General features: G+C 46.9%; 1 protein-coding gene across 1 annotated transcript in view; it reads right to left on the bottom strand.

The window, feature by feature from the left end:
* Positions 1-20,703, bottom strand: part of ARHGAP39 (Rho GTPase activating protein 39) — a 311,135-nt gene that overhangs the window by 95,573 nt on the left and 194,859 nt on the right. The window contains 3 exon segments of the mRNA XM_077493504.1: positions 1,725-1,811; positions 13,414-13,497; positions 13,500-13,974. Of these exon segments, the coding sequence (XP_077349630.1) occupies positions 1,725-1,811; positions 13,414-13,497; positions 13,500-13,974 (646 nt within the window).

Raw genomic sequence — 20,703 nt, 5'->3', positions numbered from 1 at the left:
GAGGTAACACAGAGGAGGAGCAGTAACATTCAGGGGGAGAAGTAACACAGGAGGAGGAGCGGTAACATCAGGGGGAGGAGGAGCGGTAACATCAGGGGAGGAGGAACGGTAACATCAGGGGAGAGGAGGAGCGGTAACATCAGGGGGAGGAGGAGCGGTAGCATTAGGGGAGAGGAGGAGCGGTAACATTAGGGGAGGAGGAGCGGTAACATCAGGGGAGAGGAGGAGCGGTAACATCAGGGGAGAGGAGAGGTAACATCAGGGGAGGAGGTAACACAGGAGGAGGATGCGGTAACACCTGGGGAGGAGGTAACACAGGAGGAGGAGCGGTAACACCTGGGGAGGAGGTAACACAGAAGGAGGAGCAGTAACACCAGGGGGGAGGAGGTAACATAATAGGAGGAGCGGTAACATCAGGGGCGGAGGTAACATAGGAGGAGCGGTAACATCAGGGGGAGGAGGTAACACAGGAGGAGGAGTGGTAACATCAGGGGGGAGGAGGTAACACAGGAGGAGGAGCGGTAACATCAGGGGGAGGAGGTAACACAGGAGGAGGAGGTAACACAGGAGGAGGAGATAACACAGGAGGAGGAGCGGTAACATCAGGGGGAGGAGGTAACACAGGAGGAGGAGCGGTAACATCAGGGGGAGGAGATAACACAGGAGGAGGAGCGGTAACACAGGGGGAGGAGGTAACACAGGAGGAGGAGCGGTAACATCAGGGGGAGGAGGTAACACAGGAGGAGGAAGTAACACAGGAGGAGGAGTGGTAACACCAGGGGGAGGGGATAACACAGGAGGAGCAGCAGTAACATCTGGGGAGGAGATAACACAGGAGGAGGAGGTAACACAGGAGGAGGAGTGGTAACATCAGGGGGAGGAGGTAACACAGGAGAGGAGCAGTAACACCAGGGGGAGGGGATAACACAGGAGGAGCGGTAACACCAGGGGGAGGAGGTAACACAGGAGGAGGAGCGGTAACACCAGGGGGAGGGGATAACACAGGAGGAGGAGCGGTAACACCAGGGGGAGGAGGTAACACAGGAGGAGGAGTGGTAACATCAGGGGGAGGAGGTAACACAGGAGGAGGAGCGGTAACACCAGGACTTAACAGTGCAGAAGCAGTACAACTGGGGGCTGGGCAGTAACCCTGGGGGAGGAGCAGTTACATTGGAGGAGGAGCTGTAACACATGGGAAAGAGCATTAACACAAGGACATAAAATTGGAGCGGTAATACTGGAAGAGGTGTGATAACACCACAGGGGCGGTAACACCGGGGGAGAAGCAGTAAATAACACCAGGAAAAATCTATCACAAAGGGGAAGACTCAGTAACACTGCAGGAGGAGCAGTAATACCGGGGGGAGAGCGGTGACACCGGGGGGAAGAGTAACATGGGGGGGGGCAGTAGCACCGCTGGGAGAGGTGCAGTAACACTGGAGGAGCAGTAAATACCACGGGGGAATCAGTAACACAGAGAGAGGAAGAGTCATACTGGGGAGGAGCAGTAACAATGCGGCCCCCAGAGGCCGAGGTTCATGAGAGCCCTTCCCTCTGCACCTCTATAGGCTCAGACTGAGGGATATTTTGGCCATCTGGTCTTGCGTTAGGTCTAGTAGCGGGTCTCGCACTGGGCGATAAGGCTGAGGTAGGAGTTACGTAGAGAGAAGGAAGATGGTTATTCTAGAGGGGAAAGCCGCTACAAAGACGGGTCACCACCCTACCATCATAATCTTCAATATAAGGCTTTGGTTTCTTTCTGATTTTGGATTTCTTCTTCCTTTCCAGGAGCTCTTTTATGTGGCGGTTCACTGGGAAACAAAGACAGTGATGAACACAACGGAACATGATGGAACAGGACATCAAATGGCTGAAACAAGCAAAATGGCAAACAGAACCAAAATGACCAACTAAAACAAAATGGCAGACAGAAGCACTCTAGAGGGTCACTAGCTGGGCCAGTGGGCTAGCTAGTGACTCTGGGAACTCATGATGATGGGGATACAGAAGTATACATTGATCATGTGGCTGGAGCACTAGGAGGAACGTGGAGCAATGATCAGAATACATTGATCATGTGGCCGGAGCACTAGGAGGAACGTGGAGCCAATGATCAGAATACATTGATCATGTGGCCGGAGCACTAGGAGGAACGTGGAGCCAATGATCAGAATACATTGATCATGTGGTCGGAGCACTAGGAGGAACATGGAGCCAATGATCAGAATACATTGATCATGTGGCCGGAGCACTAGGAGGAACGTGGAGCCAATGATCAGAATACATGATCATGTGGTCGGAGCACTAGGAGGAACATGGGCCAATGATCAGAATACATTGATCATGTGGTCGGAGCACTAGGAGGAACATGGAGCCAATGATCAGAATACATTGATCATGTGGTCGGAGCACTAGGAGGAACATGGAGCCAATGATCAGAATACATTGATCATGTGGTCGGAGCACTAGGAGGAACGTGGAGCCAATGATCAGAATACATTGATCATGTGGCCGGAGCACTAGGAGGAACGTGGAGCCAATGATCAGAATACATTGATCATGTGGCCGGAGCACTAGGAGGAACGTGGAGCCAATGATCAGAATACAATGATCATGTGGTCGGAGCACTAGGAGGAACATGGAGCCAATGATCAGAATACATTGATCATGTGCCGGAGCACTAGGAGGAAGTGGAGCAATGATCAGAATACATTGATCATGTGGTCGGAGCACTAGGAGGAACATGGAGCCAATGATCAGAATACATTGATCATGTGGTCGGAGCACTAGGAGGAACATGGAGCCAAGATCAGAATACATTGATCATGTGGTCGGAGCACTAGGAGGAACATGGAGCCAATGATCAGAATACATTGATCATGTGGTCGGAGCCCTAGGAGAACGTGGAGCCAATGATCAGAATACATTGATCATGTGGTCGGAGCACTAGGAGGAACATGGATCCAATGATCAGAATACATTGATCATGTGGCTGGAGCACTAGGAGGAACATGGAGCCAATGATCAGAATACATTGATCATGTGGTCGGAGCACTAGGAGGAACATGGAGCCAATGATCAGAATACATTGATCATGTGGTCGGAGCACTATGAGGAACGTGGAGCCAATGATCAGAATACATTGATCATGTGGTCGGAGCACTAGGAGGAACGTGGAGCCAATGATCAGAATACATTGATCATGTGGTCGGAGCACTAGGAGGAACATGGATCCAATGATCAGAATACATTGATCATGTGGCCGGAGCACTAGGAGGAAAGTGGATCCAATGATCAGAATACATTGATCATGTGGTCGGAGCACTAGGAGGAACATGGAGCCAATGATCAGAATACATGGATCATGTGGTCGGAGCACTAGGAGGAACGTGGATCCAATGATCAGAATATATTGATCGTGTGGTCGGAGCACTAGGAGGAACATGAATCCAATGATCAGAATACATTGATCGTGTGGTCGGAGCACTAGGAGGAACATGGATCCAATGATCAGAATACATTGATCATGTGGCCATAGCACTAGGAGAAACATGGAGCCAATGATCAGAATACATTGATCATGTGGCCGGAACACTAGGAGGAACGTGGAGCCAATGATCAGAATACATTGATCATGTGGCCGGAGCACTAGGAGGAACGTGGAGCCAATGATCAGAATACATTGATCATGTGGCCGGAGCACTAGGAGGAACGTGGAGCCAATGATCAGAATACATTGATCATGTGGTCGGAGCACTAGGAGGAACATGGATCCAATGATCAGAATACATTGATCATGTGGCTGGAGCACTAGGAGGAACATGGAGCCAATGATCAGAATACATTGATCATGTGGTCGGAGCACTAGGAGAACATGGAGCCAATGATCAGAATACATTGATCATGTGGTCGGAGCACTAGGAGGAACGTGGAGCCAATGATCAGAATACATTGATCATGTGGTCGGAGCACTAGGAGGAACGTGGAGCCAATGATCAGAATACATTGATCATGTGGTCGGAGCACTAGGAGGAACATGGATCCAATGATCAGAATACATTGATCATGTGGCCGGAGCACTAGGAGGAAAGTGGATCCAATGATCAGAATACATTGATCATGTGGTCGGAGCACTAGGAGGAACATGGAGCCAATGATCAGAATACATGGATCATGTGGTCGGAGCACTAGGAGGAACGTGGATCCAATGATCAGAATATATTGATCGTGTGGTCGGAGCACTAGGAGGAACATGAATCCAATGATCAGAATACATTGATCGTGTGGTCGGAGCACTAGGAGGAACATGGATCCAATGATCAGAATACATTGATCATGTGGCCATAGCACTAGGAGAAACATGGAGCCAATGATCAGAATACATTGATCATGTGGCCGGAACACTTGGAGGAACGGTGGAGCCAATGATCAGAATACATTGATCATGTGGCCGGAGCACTAGGAGGAACGTGGAGCCAATGATCAGAATACATTGATCATGTGGCCGGAGCACTAGGAGGAACGTGGAGCCAATGATCAGAAGAAAGTACACGTGACTCCATAGCGAAAAGTACAATGAGGACACTTTTGGACATAACGGACATGAATGTTTATGTGGAACATAAATTTGAAGGAGGTCTTTGAAAACCAAGAGACACCAACGTTCTTCACAACCACATACAAAGATCTCCAGAAGAAATGTTTGGCCTGAGGGTTTGAGGGACCTTTCATGGTCAGAAGTAATGAAGCTTGGATGTCCAGACCACGTTTATTTGCATTGGTATGCATCAGTTAACTTGACAATAATTCTAGGACCAAGTTTGCTACCTAAATTTTTACATCGTTGTTTAAAGCCTAGCGGTAAAAACAAACCTTTCAGTGCCCCCCCCCTCCCCCACCCCCACATATCTGAAGGGTTCAATGATAATTTGTTCTAGGGGTAGAAGAATAACTAATAATACTTACCTTATACCTCACTCCTGCAGGCTTCCTCCTAGCCGAAACACTGGCCTCCTGAAGCCGCTTCCCTTCACCACTCCACCATTCACAGGCTTTCCCAACATCATCATGTACAATGGAGAACCATTGGACGTGATACAGTATTTCACAAAAGTAAGTACACCCCTCACATTCTTGTAAATCTTTTCTTCTATCTTTTCATGTGACAACACTGAAGAAATGACTTGTCTACAATGTAAAGTAGTGAGTGTACAGCTTGTATAACAGTGTACATTTGCTGTCCCCTCAAAATAACTCAACACACAGCCATTAATGTCTAAACAGCTGGCAACAAAAGTGAGTACACCCCTAAGTGAAAATGTCCAAATTGGGCCCAAAGTGTCAATATTTTGTGTGGCCGCCATTATTTTCCAGCACTGCCTTAACCCTCTTGGGTATGGAGGTCACCAGAGCTTCACAGGTCGTCACTGGAGTCCTCTTCCCCTCCCCCATGATAACATCACGTGAGAGACCTTGCGCTCCTCCACCTTCTGTTTGAGGATGTCCCACAGATGCTCAATAGGGTTTAGGTCTGGAGACATGCTTGGCCAGTCCATCATCTTCACCCTCAGCTTCTTTAGCAAGGCAGTGGTGGTCTTGGAGGTGTGTTTGGGGTCATTATAATGTTGGAATAACTGCCCTGCGGCCCAGTCTCTGAAGGGAAATGTGAGTAGTGTACTCACTTTTGGGAGATACTGTATATATAATGTTTGGGGTTCTTACTCATTTTCTAGCAAAAAATACTGTTCTAACTTGTAAGCAACAAGTGTCAGAAATAGGCTGCGGTCTTCAAGTGGTTAAAGAGTAATTTTTTCCCAATATATAGCATGTGAAAACGCTGCGCAAGTACCATGTGACATAAAAAGTTGCAAAACCCACCAATTTATTCTCTAAGGCAGTGATTCTCAACCAGGGTTCTGTGGAATCCTAGGGTTCCTCCAGAGGTTGTAGGGGTTCCTTCAGCATTGGGCTATTTCTGCCTCTCAGATAAGTTCTCACTGACACCATTGATCTTCTTCCCAATGACCACAAGTGTAAGGACAATTCTTCTCACTGACCATCACACTAATGTATCAGGAGTTGTAGATTTTTAGCAGACCGAGACCGGAGAACTATTTCAAGGGTTCCTCTGTGTTGAAAAGGTTGAGAAAGGCTGGTCTAGGGCCTCTGCTCAAAAAAAAAAAAAAAAAATTATATATATATATATATATATATATATATATATATATATATATATATATATAGATAGATAGATAGATAGATAGATATAGATAAATAGATAGAGATAGATAGATGGATGGATGGATGGATAGAGATAAATATAGAGATAGATATAGATAAATAGAGATAAATAGATAGATAGATAAATAGAGATAGAGAGAGAGAGATAGATATAGATAGAAATATAGATAGATAGAGAGATAGATAGATATAGAGATAAATAGAGATAGATAGAGATAGATAGATAGATATAGAGATAAATAGAAATAGATAGATAAGAGAGATATAGATAAATAGATATAGATAGATAGATAGCTAGATAGAGATAGAGATAGATAGATGGATAGATAGATAAATAGAGATAGATAGAGATAGATAGAGATAGATAAAGAGAGATAGATAAAGATAGATAGATATAGATAGATATAGATAGATAAATAGATAGATAGATAGATAGATCTATCTTTATCTATCTCTATCTATCTATCTATCTATCTATCTATCTATCTATCTATCTATCTATCTATCTATCTATCTATCTATATCTATCTATCTATATCTATCTATATCTATCTATCTTTATCTATCTCTCTTTATCTATCTCTCTCTATCTATCTATCTATCTGTATTTATCTAGCTATCTATCTATCTCTATCTATTTATCTATATCTATCCATCTATCTATCCCTCTATCTATCTATATTTATCTCTATTACTATCTATCCCTCTAGCTATATTTCTATATCTATCTCTCTCTCTATCTATCTTTATCTATCTCTCTTTATCTATCTATCTCTCTATCTAGAGATTAATATATATATATATGTGTGTTTGGGGGGGGGGGGGGGGTTCTAAGAACGACTGATTGTTACTTGTAAACAAAAGAGCCAGAAAAGTCCTGGAGGTCCAGTGGTGTAAAAACTTGTTTTCAACCTCATGCAGTCCCTGTACAAAAAACGAATGCCCCTCACACACGAGCGGATTTTCCTTTCGGAAAAATCTTGGATGGTTTTTCCAATGGAATTCCACCCAAGCTCGGCTCGCATACACACGGGTCACACAAAAGTTCTCTGAACTTTCGACCGTCAAGAACGCAGTGACGTGCAACACTACAACGAGCCAGGAAAATGAAGCTCAATGCTTCTGAGCATGCGTCGAATTGTTTCCGAGCATGCGTAGAATTTTTGCGTGTCGGAATTCGTACAGACGATCGCATTTTCGGGATAGGAACTTTTTCCGATTGAAAAATTGAGAACCTGCTCTCAATCTTTTGCTTGGTGGGCATTCTGTCAGCAAAAGTCCGTTGGAGCGCACACACGATTGCATTTTCCGACCTAAAGCTCTCATCTGACTTTTGCTGGCCAGATTTCAGAAGGTGTGTAGGCGGCATTCGACTGGAAGCTGGAGAACAGGCACAAGGTGGCACTATTATGATTTTAATAAAAAAAAAAAAAAAAAAATCTAAGTACCTTTTTCCTAATCAATTTTCTGCTGTCACATGTCCCAGCTCTCTCCCAGCCTGCTTGCAGGGAAACATAAACAGGAGGAGCTTCAAGTCCTCTGCTGCTGGTCACATGTTCAAAATAATTAATATCATTAAACGGTTTTAAATTATCATACAAATACTGTGCATATTTGAAATCAAATCTTTATTATTTTTTGGCAATAACATGGCGTGGGCGGATTTCTGCCAGTCACAGGCTGTGTCACGCCGATCCAGCCTGTGTCTTGGAATAAGAGGGAGGAGAAGCCTCCATCAATCTACATGTAATATCCCGCCCCCCATTATGTTAAGCCGGTTAGAGGGCGTGGGTGGAGGAAGGGAGTTGGGTGTCATTCACCACACTGTGTATACTCCCACATGTGTGACTGTGTAGTCACATGGGCTTCTCAGATGTGATAGGGAGGAAATGCTCGCTGAAAACTGAGCATGTGCAAAGTTGCCACCATAGCTGCAAAATCTCTGATTTGGGGATCAACCAGTTTTTTTTTTTTTTTTGCAGAATACAGAAATTGAATCTCATAGTGACCGAGCGAGCATGAACAGCATTTAATACTGATAGTTTTTATTTTTTTTTATGATGTGGGTTTAGTGACACTTTAACTGTCCAATCACAGACTGAAGGAGGGATACAACCTTTGAAGGTTACTTAACCACTTCAGCTCCGAAAGATTTATCCCCCTTCATGACCAGGCCATTTTTTTGTGCGATGTGACAATGACGTTATTTTAACTGACAATTTGCGTGGTCATGTGACACTGTACGTAAATAAATTAAATGACGTCCTTTTTTTTAAACACAAATAAAGCTTTCTTTTGGTGGTATTTGATCAGCTTTTTTATTTTTTTGGCGCTATAAACCAAAAAAAGCAACAATTTTGAAAAACAATATTTTTTTTACTTTTTGCTATAAAACATATCCCCCCCAAAAATTTAAAAATCGAATTTCTTCATCAATTTAGGCCAATATGTATTCTGCTAAGTCACGTCTACAAACTATGGGATAATTTTATGATTTTTTTAAATTATTATTACTATTAATGGGGGCGATCAGCAACTTATAGTGGGACTGCGACATTGCGGCAGACAAATCGGAAACAACTACACTTTTGACACTTTCTGGGGACCAATGACAGCAATACAGTGATCAGTGCTAAAACTATGCACTTCCACTGTACTAATGACACTGGCTGGGAAGGGGTTAACATCAGGGGCGATCAAAGGGTTAAATGTGTGCCTAGCTAGTGTTTGTGTACTGTGGGGGGAGGTGCTTTTACTAAGGGAGGACATGGATTCATGTCCCTGCTTTAAGCAGCAGGGACATGAATCCATGTCCTCCCTTAGTAAAAGCACCTCCCCCCACAGTACACAAACACTGCCTAGGTACTCAGGGGGGGAATTTGAGCTGTAGAGGATTTGTGCTAGGAGGAGTGATTTTCTTTTGGGGGGTGTTCTGGGGGATTTGGGGACAGAGGTTTTGAGCTGGGAGAGATGATGGGGGGCAAATATTTGTGCTGGGAGGGGTGATGGGGGGGCAAAGATTTGTGTTGGGAGGGGTGATGGGGGGCAAAGATTTGTGCTGGGAGGGGTGATGGGGTGGCAAAGATTTGTTCTGGAGGGGTGATGGGGGGGGGAAAGATTTGTTCTGGGAGGGTGATGGGGGGGAAAGATTTGTGCTGGAAGTGGTGATGGGGGGAAATATTTGTGCTGGGAGGGGTGATGGGGGCAAAGATTTGTTGTGGGAGGAGTGATGGGGGGGCAAAGATTTGTTCTGGGAGGGGTGATGGGGTACAAAGATTTGTGCTGGGAGGGGTGATGGAGGGCAAAGATTTGTGCTGGGAGGGTGAATTCCAGCAGGGGGCAGATTTGACCAAGGAGGAGGGGGAATTTAAGCTTAGGGGGTAAGCATTCAGTTTTTTTTGCCAATATATAATGCTCATACATCTTGTGGGGGGAGGGGGGGCACAGTTTGGCAAGTTGGCCCTGGGCTCTTGTCCCGGCACTGGCCACGCCACCATAGATATACATACAGCCAGCTAAGGTTAAGGAGAGGGTGGGCAGTTGTACCATAATTAACCCTGTCAGTACTGTGCTGGCAGATCTTCATTATCAGTTGTAAACTAGTTATGTGCACTAGGTATTCCAACAAAGGGTTTAGGATCTCAGGGCAGGGTCAGCCGCCGCGAGCCTGTCAGACTTCCCCGCTGTCCCTGCCCGAGGGAAAGCGTCCCTGGTGGGCACGCCGTGGTGGTACATTGTATGGCAATGTACTTTTAAACCAATCTGCCCCAAAGTGTTCCTATATAAGGACACTACAGGGTATTCTGAAGAATAGAGGCTGCCTACAGGTTCCTAGGTATAATCCTGCTCCAAAGAAACCAACCAGGAAGGTAAGAAATCTTTCTTAGGTATGCTGTGTGAATGGGAACACATTACAAACACATGGTGGAGGTCTCCAAATTTGGCTGCATAGGTGAAAATACACTGCAATACTTATCATGCATTGCCTGTCCCATCCAGACATGTTCTCAGTACCCTCTATCATAGTGTTTTTCAACCGGGGTCCCGCAAAGAGTCCAGCGATATTAGACTTATCAGCCGGGAGGAGGTGCGGGCTGTGCTCTCTCTCTTATCTCTCCATGGGAGTTCACACAGATCACAAGAGTTACAACCTAAGATCACTGAAGTGTCTCAGAGGCTACATTTTAAGGCTTTTTCTCACAATGTGATAACACATGAAAAATCAAATGTTTTCCCGAACCACAAAAAGGGGGCAGGGGCATATAGAGGAACCGATCTCTCCATTTTCTGCTGAATGTAAAAGGAAACAGAAGGCGCATGGACCTAGCGCATTATCCTCCATAAACCGGTACCGTATTTATTGTATAAAAGGTAAGTACCATACTCATGAACATAGAATTGATAATAGCATATCATAAAGTACTTTCACACAGGTCCATAAAAACTGTCCACATGACATGGGACTGCTTCTGAGGAAGAGGAATTTTTCGAAACATGTTAGAAAGTTTGTGTGGGTTTTTGGATATTTTCCCCCCGAATGCCTGTGGGAGGAGGAGGAGTGGGCATTCAGCAGCTGTAGGAGGATAATGGAGAGATCGGTTCCTATATATGCAGCCACCTCCTCTTATCCAGCTTCTTTCTGCTGCCCCCCCCCCCCCCCCCCCGTGTGCTCTCCACCCCCTGTGTGCTCTCTTGGCCCCACTCATCTCTCGCTGCTCTGCTGTGCCCCCCGTTTGCTCTCCAGCCCCCCCCCCCGTGTGCTCTCTCCTGGCCTCCACTCATGTCCCGCTGCTCTGCTGTGCCCCCCCCCCCCCCCCGTGTGCTCTCCAGCCCCCCCGTGTGCTCTCTCCTGACCCCCACTCCTCTCTCGTTGCTCTGCTGTGCCCCCGTTTTCTCTCCAGCCCCCCGTGTGCTCTCCAGTCCCCCCCCTGGTGCTCTCTCCTGGCCCCCACTCATCTCCCGCTGTTCTGCTGTGCTCCCCAGCCCCCCCCCCCCCCCGTGTGCTCTCTCCTGGCCTCCACTCATCTCCCGCTGCTCTGCTGTGCCCCCCCCGTGTGCTCTCCAGCCCCCCCCGTGTGCTCTCTCCTGACCCCCACTCCTCTCTCGTTGCTCTGCTGTGCCCCCGTTTTCTCTCCAGCCCCCCGTGTGCTCTCCAGTCCCCCCCTGGTGCTCTCTCCTGGCCCCCACTCATCTCCCGCTGTTCTGCTGTGCTCCCCAGCCCCCCCCCCCCCCCGTGTGCTCTCTCCTGGCCTCTCTCCCGCTGCTCCCCCCCCGTGTGCTCTCCAGCCCCCCCCCCCGTGTTCTCTCTCCTGGCCCCCACTCATCTCCTGTTGCTCTGCTCCCCCCGTGTGCTCTCTTCTGGCCCCCACTCCTCTCTCGCTGCTCTGCTTTGCCCCCGTTTGCTCTCCAGCCCCCCCCCCCGTGTACTTTCCAGCCCCCCCATGTGCTTTCTCCTGACCCCCACTCATCTCCCGCTGCTCTGCTGTGCTCCCCCCATTGTGTTCTCCAGCCCCCCCCGTGTGCTCTCTCCTGGCCCCCACTCATCTCCCGCTGCTCTGCTGTGCCCCCCCATGTGCTCTCCAGCCCTCCTGTGTGCTCTCTCCTGGCCCCCACTCTTCTCCCGCTGCTCTGCTGTGCCCCCCCATGTGCTCTCCAGCCCCCCCCCCCCACGTGTGCTCTCTCCTGCCCCCACTCATCACCTGCTGCTCTGCTCTGTTGTGGGGAAATCTGTCAAGATGGAGAGTGGAGAAGGGCCCATAAATGTGTCACGACCCTTTTGTTTCTGAATGGAGAGTCGGTGATCCTTACTGATCACTGACTCTGTCCATTCATAACTGAAACATAGTAAACTGTGTTTACTATGCTTCATTTTGCGAATTAACGGGAAGCTCTATGCAGAGCTATTCCTGTTTATTAATTCGGTGCAGCTGAGGCTGCAGAGATGGAGACTGAGGTTCCTAAAAAAAATCTGTAAAAAATTATTTAAAAAAATATATATAAAAATGTAAAACAAAATATAATAATAAATTAAAGCAAAAAAAAAAAAAAAACTCATGACACTAGTGACAGAACTACCAGGGTCACAAAGGTTGCACTTACAACAGGGCCCTGGCGTTCCACCTCCGGGCTCGGAAGGGGGCCCTTCATGGTTTCTTGCACGGGGCTCTGAAGGTTCTAGTTACGCCACTGGATTTACACCACCCTAAATTTGTGTGGTGTGATCCAATCCATACTATGCATTAAGATAAAAAGCTTTCTGTGTGCAGCAGCCCACCTCAGCCCTCCTAATACTTACCTGAGCCCCCTCTCTATCCAGCAATGTCCACGATAGCCTTCGGCCATCCACGGACTCTCCCTCCTGATTGGCTGAGACACAGCAGCGGAACCACTGGCTCCCGCTGCTGTCAATCAAACTCAGTTAGCCAATCAGGAGGGACAGGGGCGGGGTCAAACCGCAGTTCCGTGTCTGAATGGACACACGGAGCTGCAGCTCAGCTCGGGTGCCCCCATAGCAAGCTGCTTACTGTGGGGGCACTCAACAGGAGGGAGGGGCCAGGAGCACCAGTAAGGGACCCGAGAAGAGGAGGATCCAGGCTGCTCTGTGCAAAACCACTACACAGGATTGGTAAGTATAAGCCCTTGTACACACAGTCGGAGATTCCGACGGAATGTGTCCTATCGGACCATTTTGTCGGATAATCCGACTGTGTGTGGCCTCCATCGGACTATTTCTGTCGGAGTATCCGACGGGCCAAGTTTTCCAACTTGTCCGAAAAATTTTCCGACAAAATGCTCAGATCATGTGTAGCCTACTCCGACGGACAAAGTGCCACGCATGCTCAGATCAAATTCCTAGACCAAAGCTATTGGCTACTAGCCTGAACGTAGTCCTGCCGTAACCAAATAACGTCACCACGTTATGTACAATCGGATTTTCCGACAACTTTGTCCGACCGTGTGTATGCAACAGTTTCGGACAAAATCCGTCGGACAAAATCCAACGGATTTGGTTGTCAGAATGTCCGACCCGTGTGTACAAGGGCTAACACGTTTTTTATTTTAATAGAAAATAAAAAAACTGAGACTTTGCAATCACTTTGAGGTAAGGTTCATTGACACCTCAATGGCCGGTCTCTTTAGGACCATTAATTTAGCTCTAGATTTCCATCTTACCTTTAGTATCATTCACCGGGTCCATGTGCCGATAGATATATCCTTCCAAGTAAGAGTGAAACTTTGGCGTTGGTGGAAAAAAGCCAAACAGATGGTCATTAATTCCCAGCCCCGAGCCAGGCTCTCGTAGCGGAAGTTCTCGGTGGTCTGCCGGCACAGTTGGATGTACAGCTCGTCCCTCAATCCCTGCATGCTCCATCCTTTGGTGGCGATCTCCAAAGCTACGATGAGCTGGTCAGCCTTGGATTTCCGATCGCCCATGTACATCTGGATGAGCTTGAAGATGTCGCAGGCCTCTTTCTTCACGTTGCGGTCGGAGGTCATAATCATGGGCTTCTTGATGGACTCGCTGCTCCAGGCCAGCATGTTGGCGATGGAGACCTTCCGCCGGAACAAGCCTTGAGTGTGTTTGTTGAAGTGCTTGGAGGCCCAGTTCTCGATGTCGGTCTCGGACGAAGGCTTCCTCAGGGTGAAGGTAGGAAAGACGCAGCTGGAACTGGGCATCATGTTCCTGTTGTTGCGGCTGTTCTCGAACTGGGCGCAGGCACCGAGGTCCTCAGACTACGAGACAACAGACAGAGAGACAATTCACCGTCAGCCCGTGTTAGCCGGGATCTAATTTTAACACAGATCAGCTACTTGCCGCGTATCAGATAATTGTTCGACTTACTTCAAAACACATGCATCTCATTTTGGTAATTGCTTTTGCAAAAAAATGTCAAGTATTTGGATAAATGTGATAAGGCCATGGACGTCAGTGGTGGCATGTGGTCCAGGGCAGGTTCTCTTCACCACATGGCCTCATCGCCGTTTAATATTGTTAGAGATGTATAACGCACAAGGAGCTGAAAGATGTCACCGCTGTGTCACATGACAGCATTCCAGTCAGTTGGGTTAACTGTTAATGGTTCAGTCACTGGTGACATAATGAGTGACAAGGTCACACCGAGAGATACATCTCTAGCAATAATAAAAATAGCAATAAAATAGGAACAATCTGACAAATACAAGCAACTGTGCAATTCTGAGCGGTAAAAAGTTTAGCAATTTTTTTGTAGGGTAAGTTTTGTTAAAGGGACAACTTGCTTACAGGGCAAAGTGACAGTGTCTACACATTGCCTATTCCCCCTAGCATGTATACGTACCCAGCCATGCTCAACCACCAATGCCCTCACAACGATGGAGCGCTCCTTAAAGCGGAGGTCCACCCTAAAGTGGACCTTCCGCTCATCGGAACCCTCCCCCCCCCTCCGGCGCCACAATTGGCACCTTTCAGGGGGGAGGGGGGTGCAGATACCTGTACAGTACAGGTATCTGCACCCACTTCCGGGATAGCTCTCTGCGGAAAGGGGCATAGATTACGCCCCTTTCCGCAAGTGCCCGCCCCTTTCCGCAAGTGCCCCGCTGCCTGCTGGGAAACACACAGATCCCAGAGGCAGCGGGGACCGTCCTTATTGCGCAGCGCGACTCGCGCATGTGCAGTAGGGAAACGGGAAATGAAGCCGAAAGGCTCCATTTCCTGATTCCCATACCCAAGATGGCGGCGGCAGCACCTTACAGATGATCTAGAGATCGGCTTCGGGTGCCGACATCGCGGGCGCGCTGGACAGGTAAGTGTCACTATTTTAAAAGTCAGCAGCTGCAGTATTTGTAGCTGCTGGCTTTTAAAAAAAAAAAAAAAAAAAGGAGTCCCGGCGGACTCCCGCTTTAATAGAATGGGGCCTACGGGTAAGGGGGAGAATGTAACCTTCCCTAGGTGACCATGTTTGTCCTAATGCCGCCTACACACGGTCAAACAATCGGGTGGAAAAGTCCGGCAAACTCAAGTCCGCCGGACAATCCCCCCCCGTGTGTAGCCTCCGGCGTACTTTTTTTTACCCGAAAGCACAGCGGACTTAGAAAGTAGTTTTGCACTCCAATCTTCCCGCCGGACTTGCATTTCGGCGGACAATGCGACCGTGCGTATGCCAGTCCGCCGTACTGTCGAAGTGAACGGACTATTCCCACCCGGAGAAAAGTCCGCTCATTTTGAGCACGTCTCCAGGTAGGCGGGGCTCACAAAGGATGCGTCGCTGGCCCCGTCACCTGGTATGGACTTAAAGGGACAAGACCCCCCTTCCCCAAGGCACCCCCCCATGTTGAGGGCACGCGGCCTGGTACGGCTCAGGAGGGGGGGGGGCGCTCACTCGTCCCCCCCTTTCCTGGCCTGCCGGGTAGCGTGCTCGGACAAGGGTCTGATGTGGACCTGGGGGGACCCCCACGCCGATTTTTTTCGGCGTTGGGGTTCCCCTTTAAGTCCATACCAAGTGGCGGGGCCAGCGACGTCTCCTTCGCGGGCCCCGTCTACCTGGAGACGCGCTCAAAAATTTTCTTCGCATGTGTGGGCGAGTCCGTTCATTTCAAAAGTACGGCAGATAGTACAGCGGACTTAGTACGCCGTATTAGTCCGCTGAAAAAGTGCCGTGTGTGGGTAAGTAGCCGTTCGGAAAGTCCAGCGGACAGTCCGGCGGGAAGTCCGCCAGACTAAGTCCGCCGGATAGTCCGCTACGTGTGTACGCGGGAATTAGAGGCCAATCACCAGGCCCAAACACTGTCACATGGGTAGTGAGGTGATAGGACGTTGTACCCCTATCTAAGCTCTGACACCAGCGGGACATAGGTAAGGGAACGTGGCTGGGTAAGTATACATGACCAGAGGGGGGGCTACGTTCACTGTGACTTTGTGCTAAATGGGCAAAGTGCCAATGCCTCTTTAAAAATGAATATTTCATGAGACCAATGCTGCTGTGGTACTGGAGGCAGCATATCTTGGTCCATAGGAAGCCCTACGCAATATAATATTTAGAGGCTCCTCAACCCTCTTTCTAACTACACTTTCCATGAAATCCATCATAAAGGCCTGGCGATTGCAGCATCCATGGTCCTCCCGTATTTCCTCGCCCCCATACGCCGCTGTGGCTCACAACCCCTTTCTCAAACAATTATTTTTGTTTCCAGACCCTAATATATGGGCTTCTAAATGGATTAAAGTGGAAGTAAACCCATTGATTTAAACAGTTAAAAAAAAAAAAAAGGCATGCCGGGAATGCTAACTGCACATTGGTTGTGCTCTCAGCCAAACTATCAAACCATCCAATGGCTGCTGTCAAATTGTATATTTGGATCCAATTAGACCCACAGCTGAATCACCAATTTTGATGAACACGGTCCATTTGTGAGTCTTTTGGACTATATTTGTTATCACTGTTTTTTTCAGATTTTTCATATTTTGTTTTTTACCGCAACACTCTTTGAATCCATACACTCAGATAGGTGTTGGCAGCAATCACAATAGGCCTCAATTTAAGGCCACTGAATACTAGTTTGCACAGAGTTTCTTCAATATTGCGCTGGTTATAGATTGTTTTTACAATTGTAAAAAATCTTTTTTTTATTGTAAAAAAAAAATTTTTTTTTAAAACTGAAAAAATCATTTGAATTTTTTTTTACATTTTTTTAATTTGGAGGGGCCCTATCAGGTAGGTTGTACGGGGGCCCCATGATATCTAACAGCAGCCTTGGAAGCACTAACTGTGACAGACAGAATTGCCGACTATGCCTGTCCTTCCCGTCCCCTCCTCTTTTCATAGAAGCCGTTCCCGCATTGAAAAGAGCTCTATGAATAAAAACTTTTCATTCACCTGCCTACCCTCCATTCATAAAGCACCTTTCATGGCAAGACTAATAATAATTGAGGGCCTGTCATAGGTGGAGCCGCTCATACTAACCTCTGCAATGACGGAAGAATTCATATTTCAACGTAACACAGCAGCCACCAGCACACGGGACTCTCAGCATTGCTGTAAGTGTTGTCCCTGGTGCTGATTTAAAAAAAAATGTAGTCACCAAACTTCAGCTTCAAAGTAGTCTTGTCATGAGACTGGACTATTTGATAGAGACTATTCGATGTAGACTATTTAATGTGGACTATTTGATGTGGATTGTTCAATGTGGACTATTCCATGTGGATTATTCAATGTGGACTATTCCATGTGGACTATTCCATGTGGACTATTCCATGTGGACTAATGTGGACTATTTGATGTGGACCGTTTAATGTGGACTATTTGATGTGGACCGTTTAATGTGGACTATTTGATGTGGCCTATTCCATGTGGATTATTCAATGTGGACTATTCCATGTGGATTATTCAATTTGGACTATTCCATGTGGACTATTCCATGTGGACTATTCAATGTGGACTATTCAATGTGGACTATTCCATGTGGAATATTCCATGTGGATTATTCAATTTGGACTATTCCATGTGGATTATTCAATGTGGACTATTCCATGTGGATTATTCAATGTGGACTATTCCATGTGGATTGTTCAATGTGGACTATTCCATGTGGATTGTTCAATGTGGAATATTCCATGTGGACTATTCCATGTGGTTCCTTCAAGTTGAGAAAGCCTGGCGTAAATACTTAATGCCTATTTTTATGTGGGAGGAGCAACAGAAGCAGCCACACAAGAGCTTACACTCATGTACAACTTCATCCACCTTAGCCATCAAAGTGGAAATCAGTAGAGACAATTATGGTCTAAATAGAAGGGTGTACAGCTGTTTTATCCAGCTGTTATGGGGAAGTAGGCTGAACCTGATCAAATGTAATGTAACTTACCTGTCTAGGCGGGAGGGTGGCCTAGGAATGGCAACCCAATAGTTTTCTTTTCTCTGCTCGTGTTAAAGTACAATCTTGGTAACATGCTAGCAGAGAACCCGCCGGGATGGGTGGGTATTAGTCAATCTTGGTTTAGGCCTTTTCTGCGATGCTGGAAGATGGCGGGCCAGTGAAAAGTCTGAGAGTCTGACAAGGCAAGCACTCGGCTTATGTTGCCCCGTGTCTGAAAATACTTCGGCAGTGGCAGGTGACAGTGGAGGATATCAAGTCCCTCCCCAGGAAGCTTCTGGAGAAGAGGATTTTGAGCTCTGCTTTCAGTGTGTCACTGGCCTTAAAGTGGTTGTAAACCCTTACAAACCACTTTGACCTACAGGTAAGCCTATATTAAGGCTTACCTGTGGGTCCAAGAAATATCTCCTAAACCAGGGCTCGACAAAACCCGTGCGCCAGGTCGCATTGGTGACTAGAATTAGCGACTGGCGCCTGGGGCAGCACAGCTGGGGGTATCCTGTCTCCGTGGACCCCCCCAGCGTGATTGCGTCGGGCCGCGCCGCCGGCGGCCGGTAATTGAGCCCCCGGCTTTGAGGCCTTCTGTGATGCTAGCTATTCCCTTCTGTGATCCTATTCCTTCTGGAATCTGGCGCCCTCTTGTGGTGGCCGTTGGAATTACAACCATTAATGCTAATAGATCTCCTTCCATTTACTTAGAACACCTAAACATTACATACATATATACATACATATATATGTATGTGTATATATATATATATATATATATATATATATATATATATATATATATATATATATATATATACACACTTTTTTTTTCTTTTTTATTCTAACACCCTAGAGAGTAAAATGGTGGTTGTTGCAATAATGTCTGTCACACCATATTTGCACAGCGTACTTACAAGCGCACTTTTTTTGGGAAAAAAATAATTTATTTAATAAACAAAAATAAGACAACAGTAAAGTTAGCCCAATTTTTTTTTATATTGTGAAAGATAATGTTACGTCGAGTAAATCGATACCCAACATGTCATGCTTCAAAATTGCGCCCGCTCATGGAATGGCGACAAACTTTTACCCTTTAAAATCTCCATAGGCGACGTTTAAAAAATTCTACAGGTTGCACGTTTTGAGTAACAGAGAAGGTCTAGGGCTAGAATTATTGCTCTTACTCTACCGATTGCAGCGATACCTCACATGTGTGGTTTGAACATTGCTTTCATATATGCGTTCGCTTCTGCACGCAAGCTTGGCGGGACAGGGCGCATTTAAAAAAAAATTTTTTTTTTCTTATTTTAACTTTTATTTTTATTTTTTTTCACTGTTCTTTTAAAAAAAAATGTGTGTCACTTTTATTCCTATTACAAGGAATGTAAAAATCCTTTGTAATAGAAAAAAGCATGACAGGTCCTCTTATATATGAGATCTGGGGGGTCAGAGAGACCTCACATCTCATATTTACACTAAAATGCAATTTAAAAAAAAATCGTCATTTGAAAAAAATAAAACAAATAAAATGTCCCTCTAATAGCTATGAGCAATGACTTGGAGACAGGTGGCGGGGGAGGGGGGGCGGCTATCTTCCCCTCACTCGTCTCCATGTCAGGCCAGGGACAGGTCCAGATCATCGTCACGGACCTGGCTCCTAACTTTTTTAGCTGGCTCCTAGATTCCAAGCAAATTTGTCAACCCCGGTCCTAAACCTACACGGAGATATTTACAAAAAGACAGGCACCGCTGTCTATGGCGCATGCGGAGTAGACAGCGGCGATATACCGCTCGTGTCGGCTCCCATGCGCCAATGCGTGGGAGTGACGTCATCGCGGCTCAGGCGAATCACAGCGCTGAAGCAGCGAGACCTGGAAGTCACTCCGGGATACCTGGCAGCGGCGAAGATGAAGACGGAGGACCGATTTGGGGGCTTCGTTCTCAGGTAAGTTATTCATAATGAGCTAGTATGCTATGCATACTAGCTCATTATGACTTTGCCTTGCAGGTTGCATTTTTTTTTTTTTTTTACTTCCTCTTTAAGGGATACTAGCTCATTATGACTTTGCCTTGCAGGTTGCATTTTTTTTTTTTTACTTCCTCTTTAAGGGATTGCCCAGGCTCTGTAATGAGGGAAGGGTTGCGTTTAATCAATTTAGAAAGAATCCCCTTGAAGTTTAGGGATCAAGCCTGGCTCGCCTTCCATGGAAGGAGATATGTGAGAGGGAACTTGAAGCATCGCCCTGTGGATGATCTAGAGCGGAGTGTGTTGGTAAAGTGGAGTCTATGGACCACATTTTGCTGCAGTGTCCCTTTAACATAGAGGTGTATAAAAGGGTGGGGAGGGCTCTAGGCATCCCCTTTTTCTATCGCATGAGTTATGCGGAGTGGGTGTATGGGGCATTTCCGACTCACTGGGATTTTGATTTGGATACACTGTTTCTAGTTAGTATAGTTGTCCGTTACTTCACACGGAATGCACGGTGCCAGATTACCCTGCGGAAGAAAGTCCTCTCTGTTGAGGTGGTGGTGCACGATATTCTGGGTGAGGTTGGGAAAATTCGGGGTCTTGAGAGGGGCAGGGAGCCTCGGGCAGTCTGGATAAGGGCGTGGAGGAATATC

Source organism: Lithobates pipiens, unplaced genomic scaffold (genome assembly GCF_037356315.1).
Source record: "Lithobates pipiens isolate NorthernLeopardFrog02 unplaced genomic scaffold, aLitPip1_a1.2 Scaffold_19, whole genome shotgun sequence".
Lineage (NCBI taxonomy): Eukaryota > Metazoa > Chordata > Amphibia > Anura > Ranidae > Lithobates > Lithobates pipiens.
Note: the sequence above shows the minus strand (reverse complement) of the source record. Positions and strands in the feature narration are given on the sequence as shown.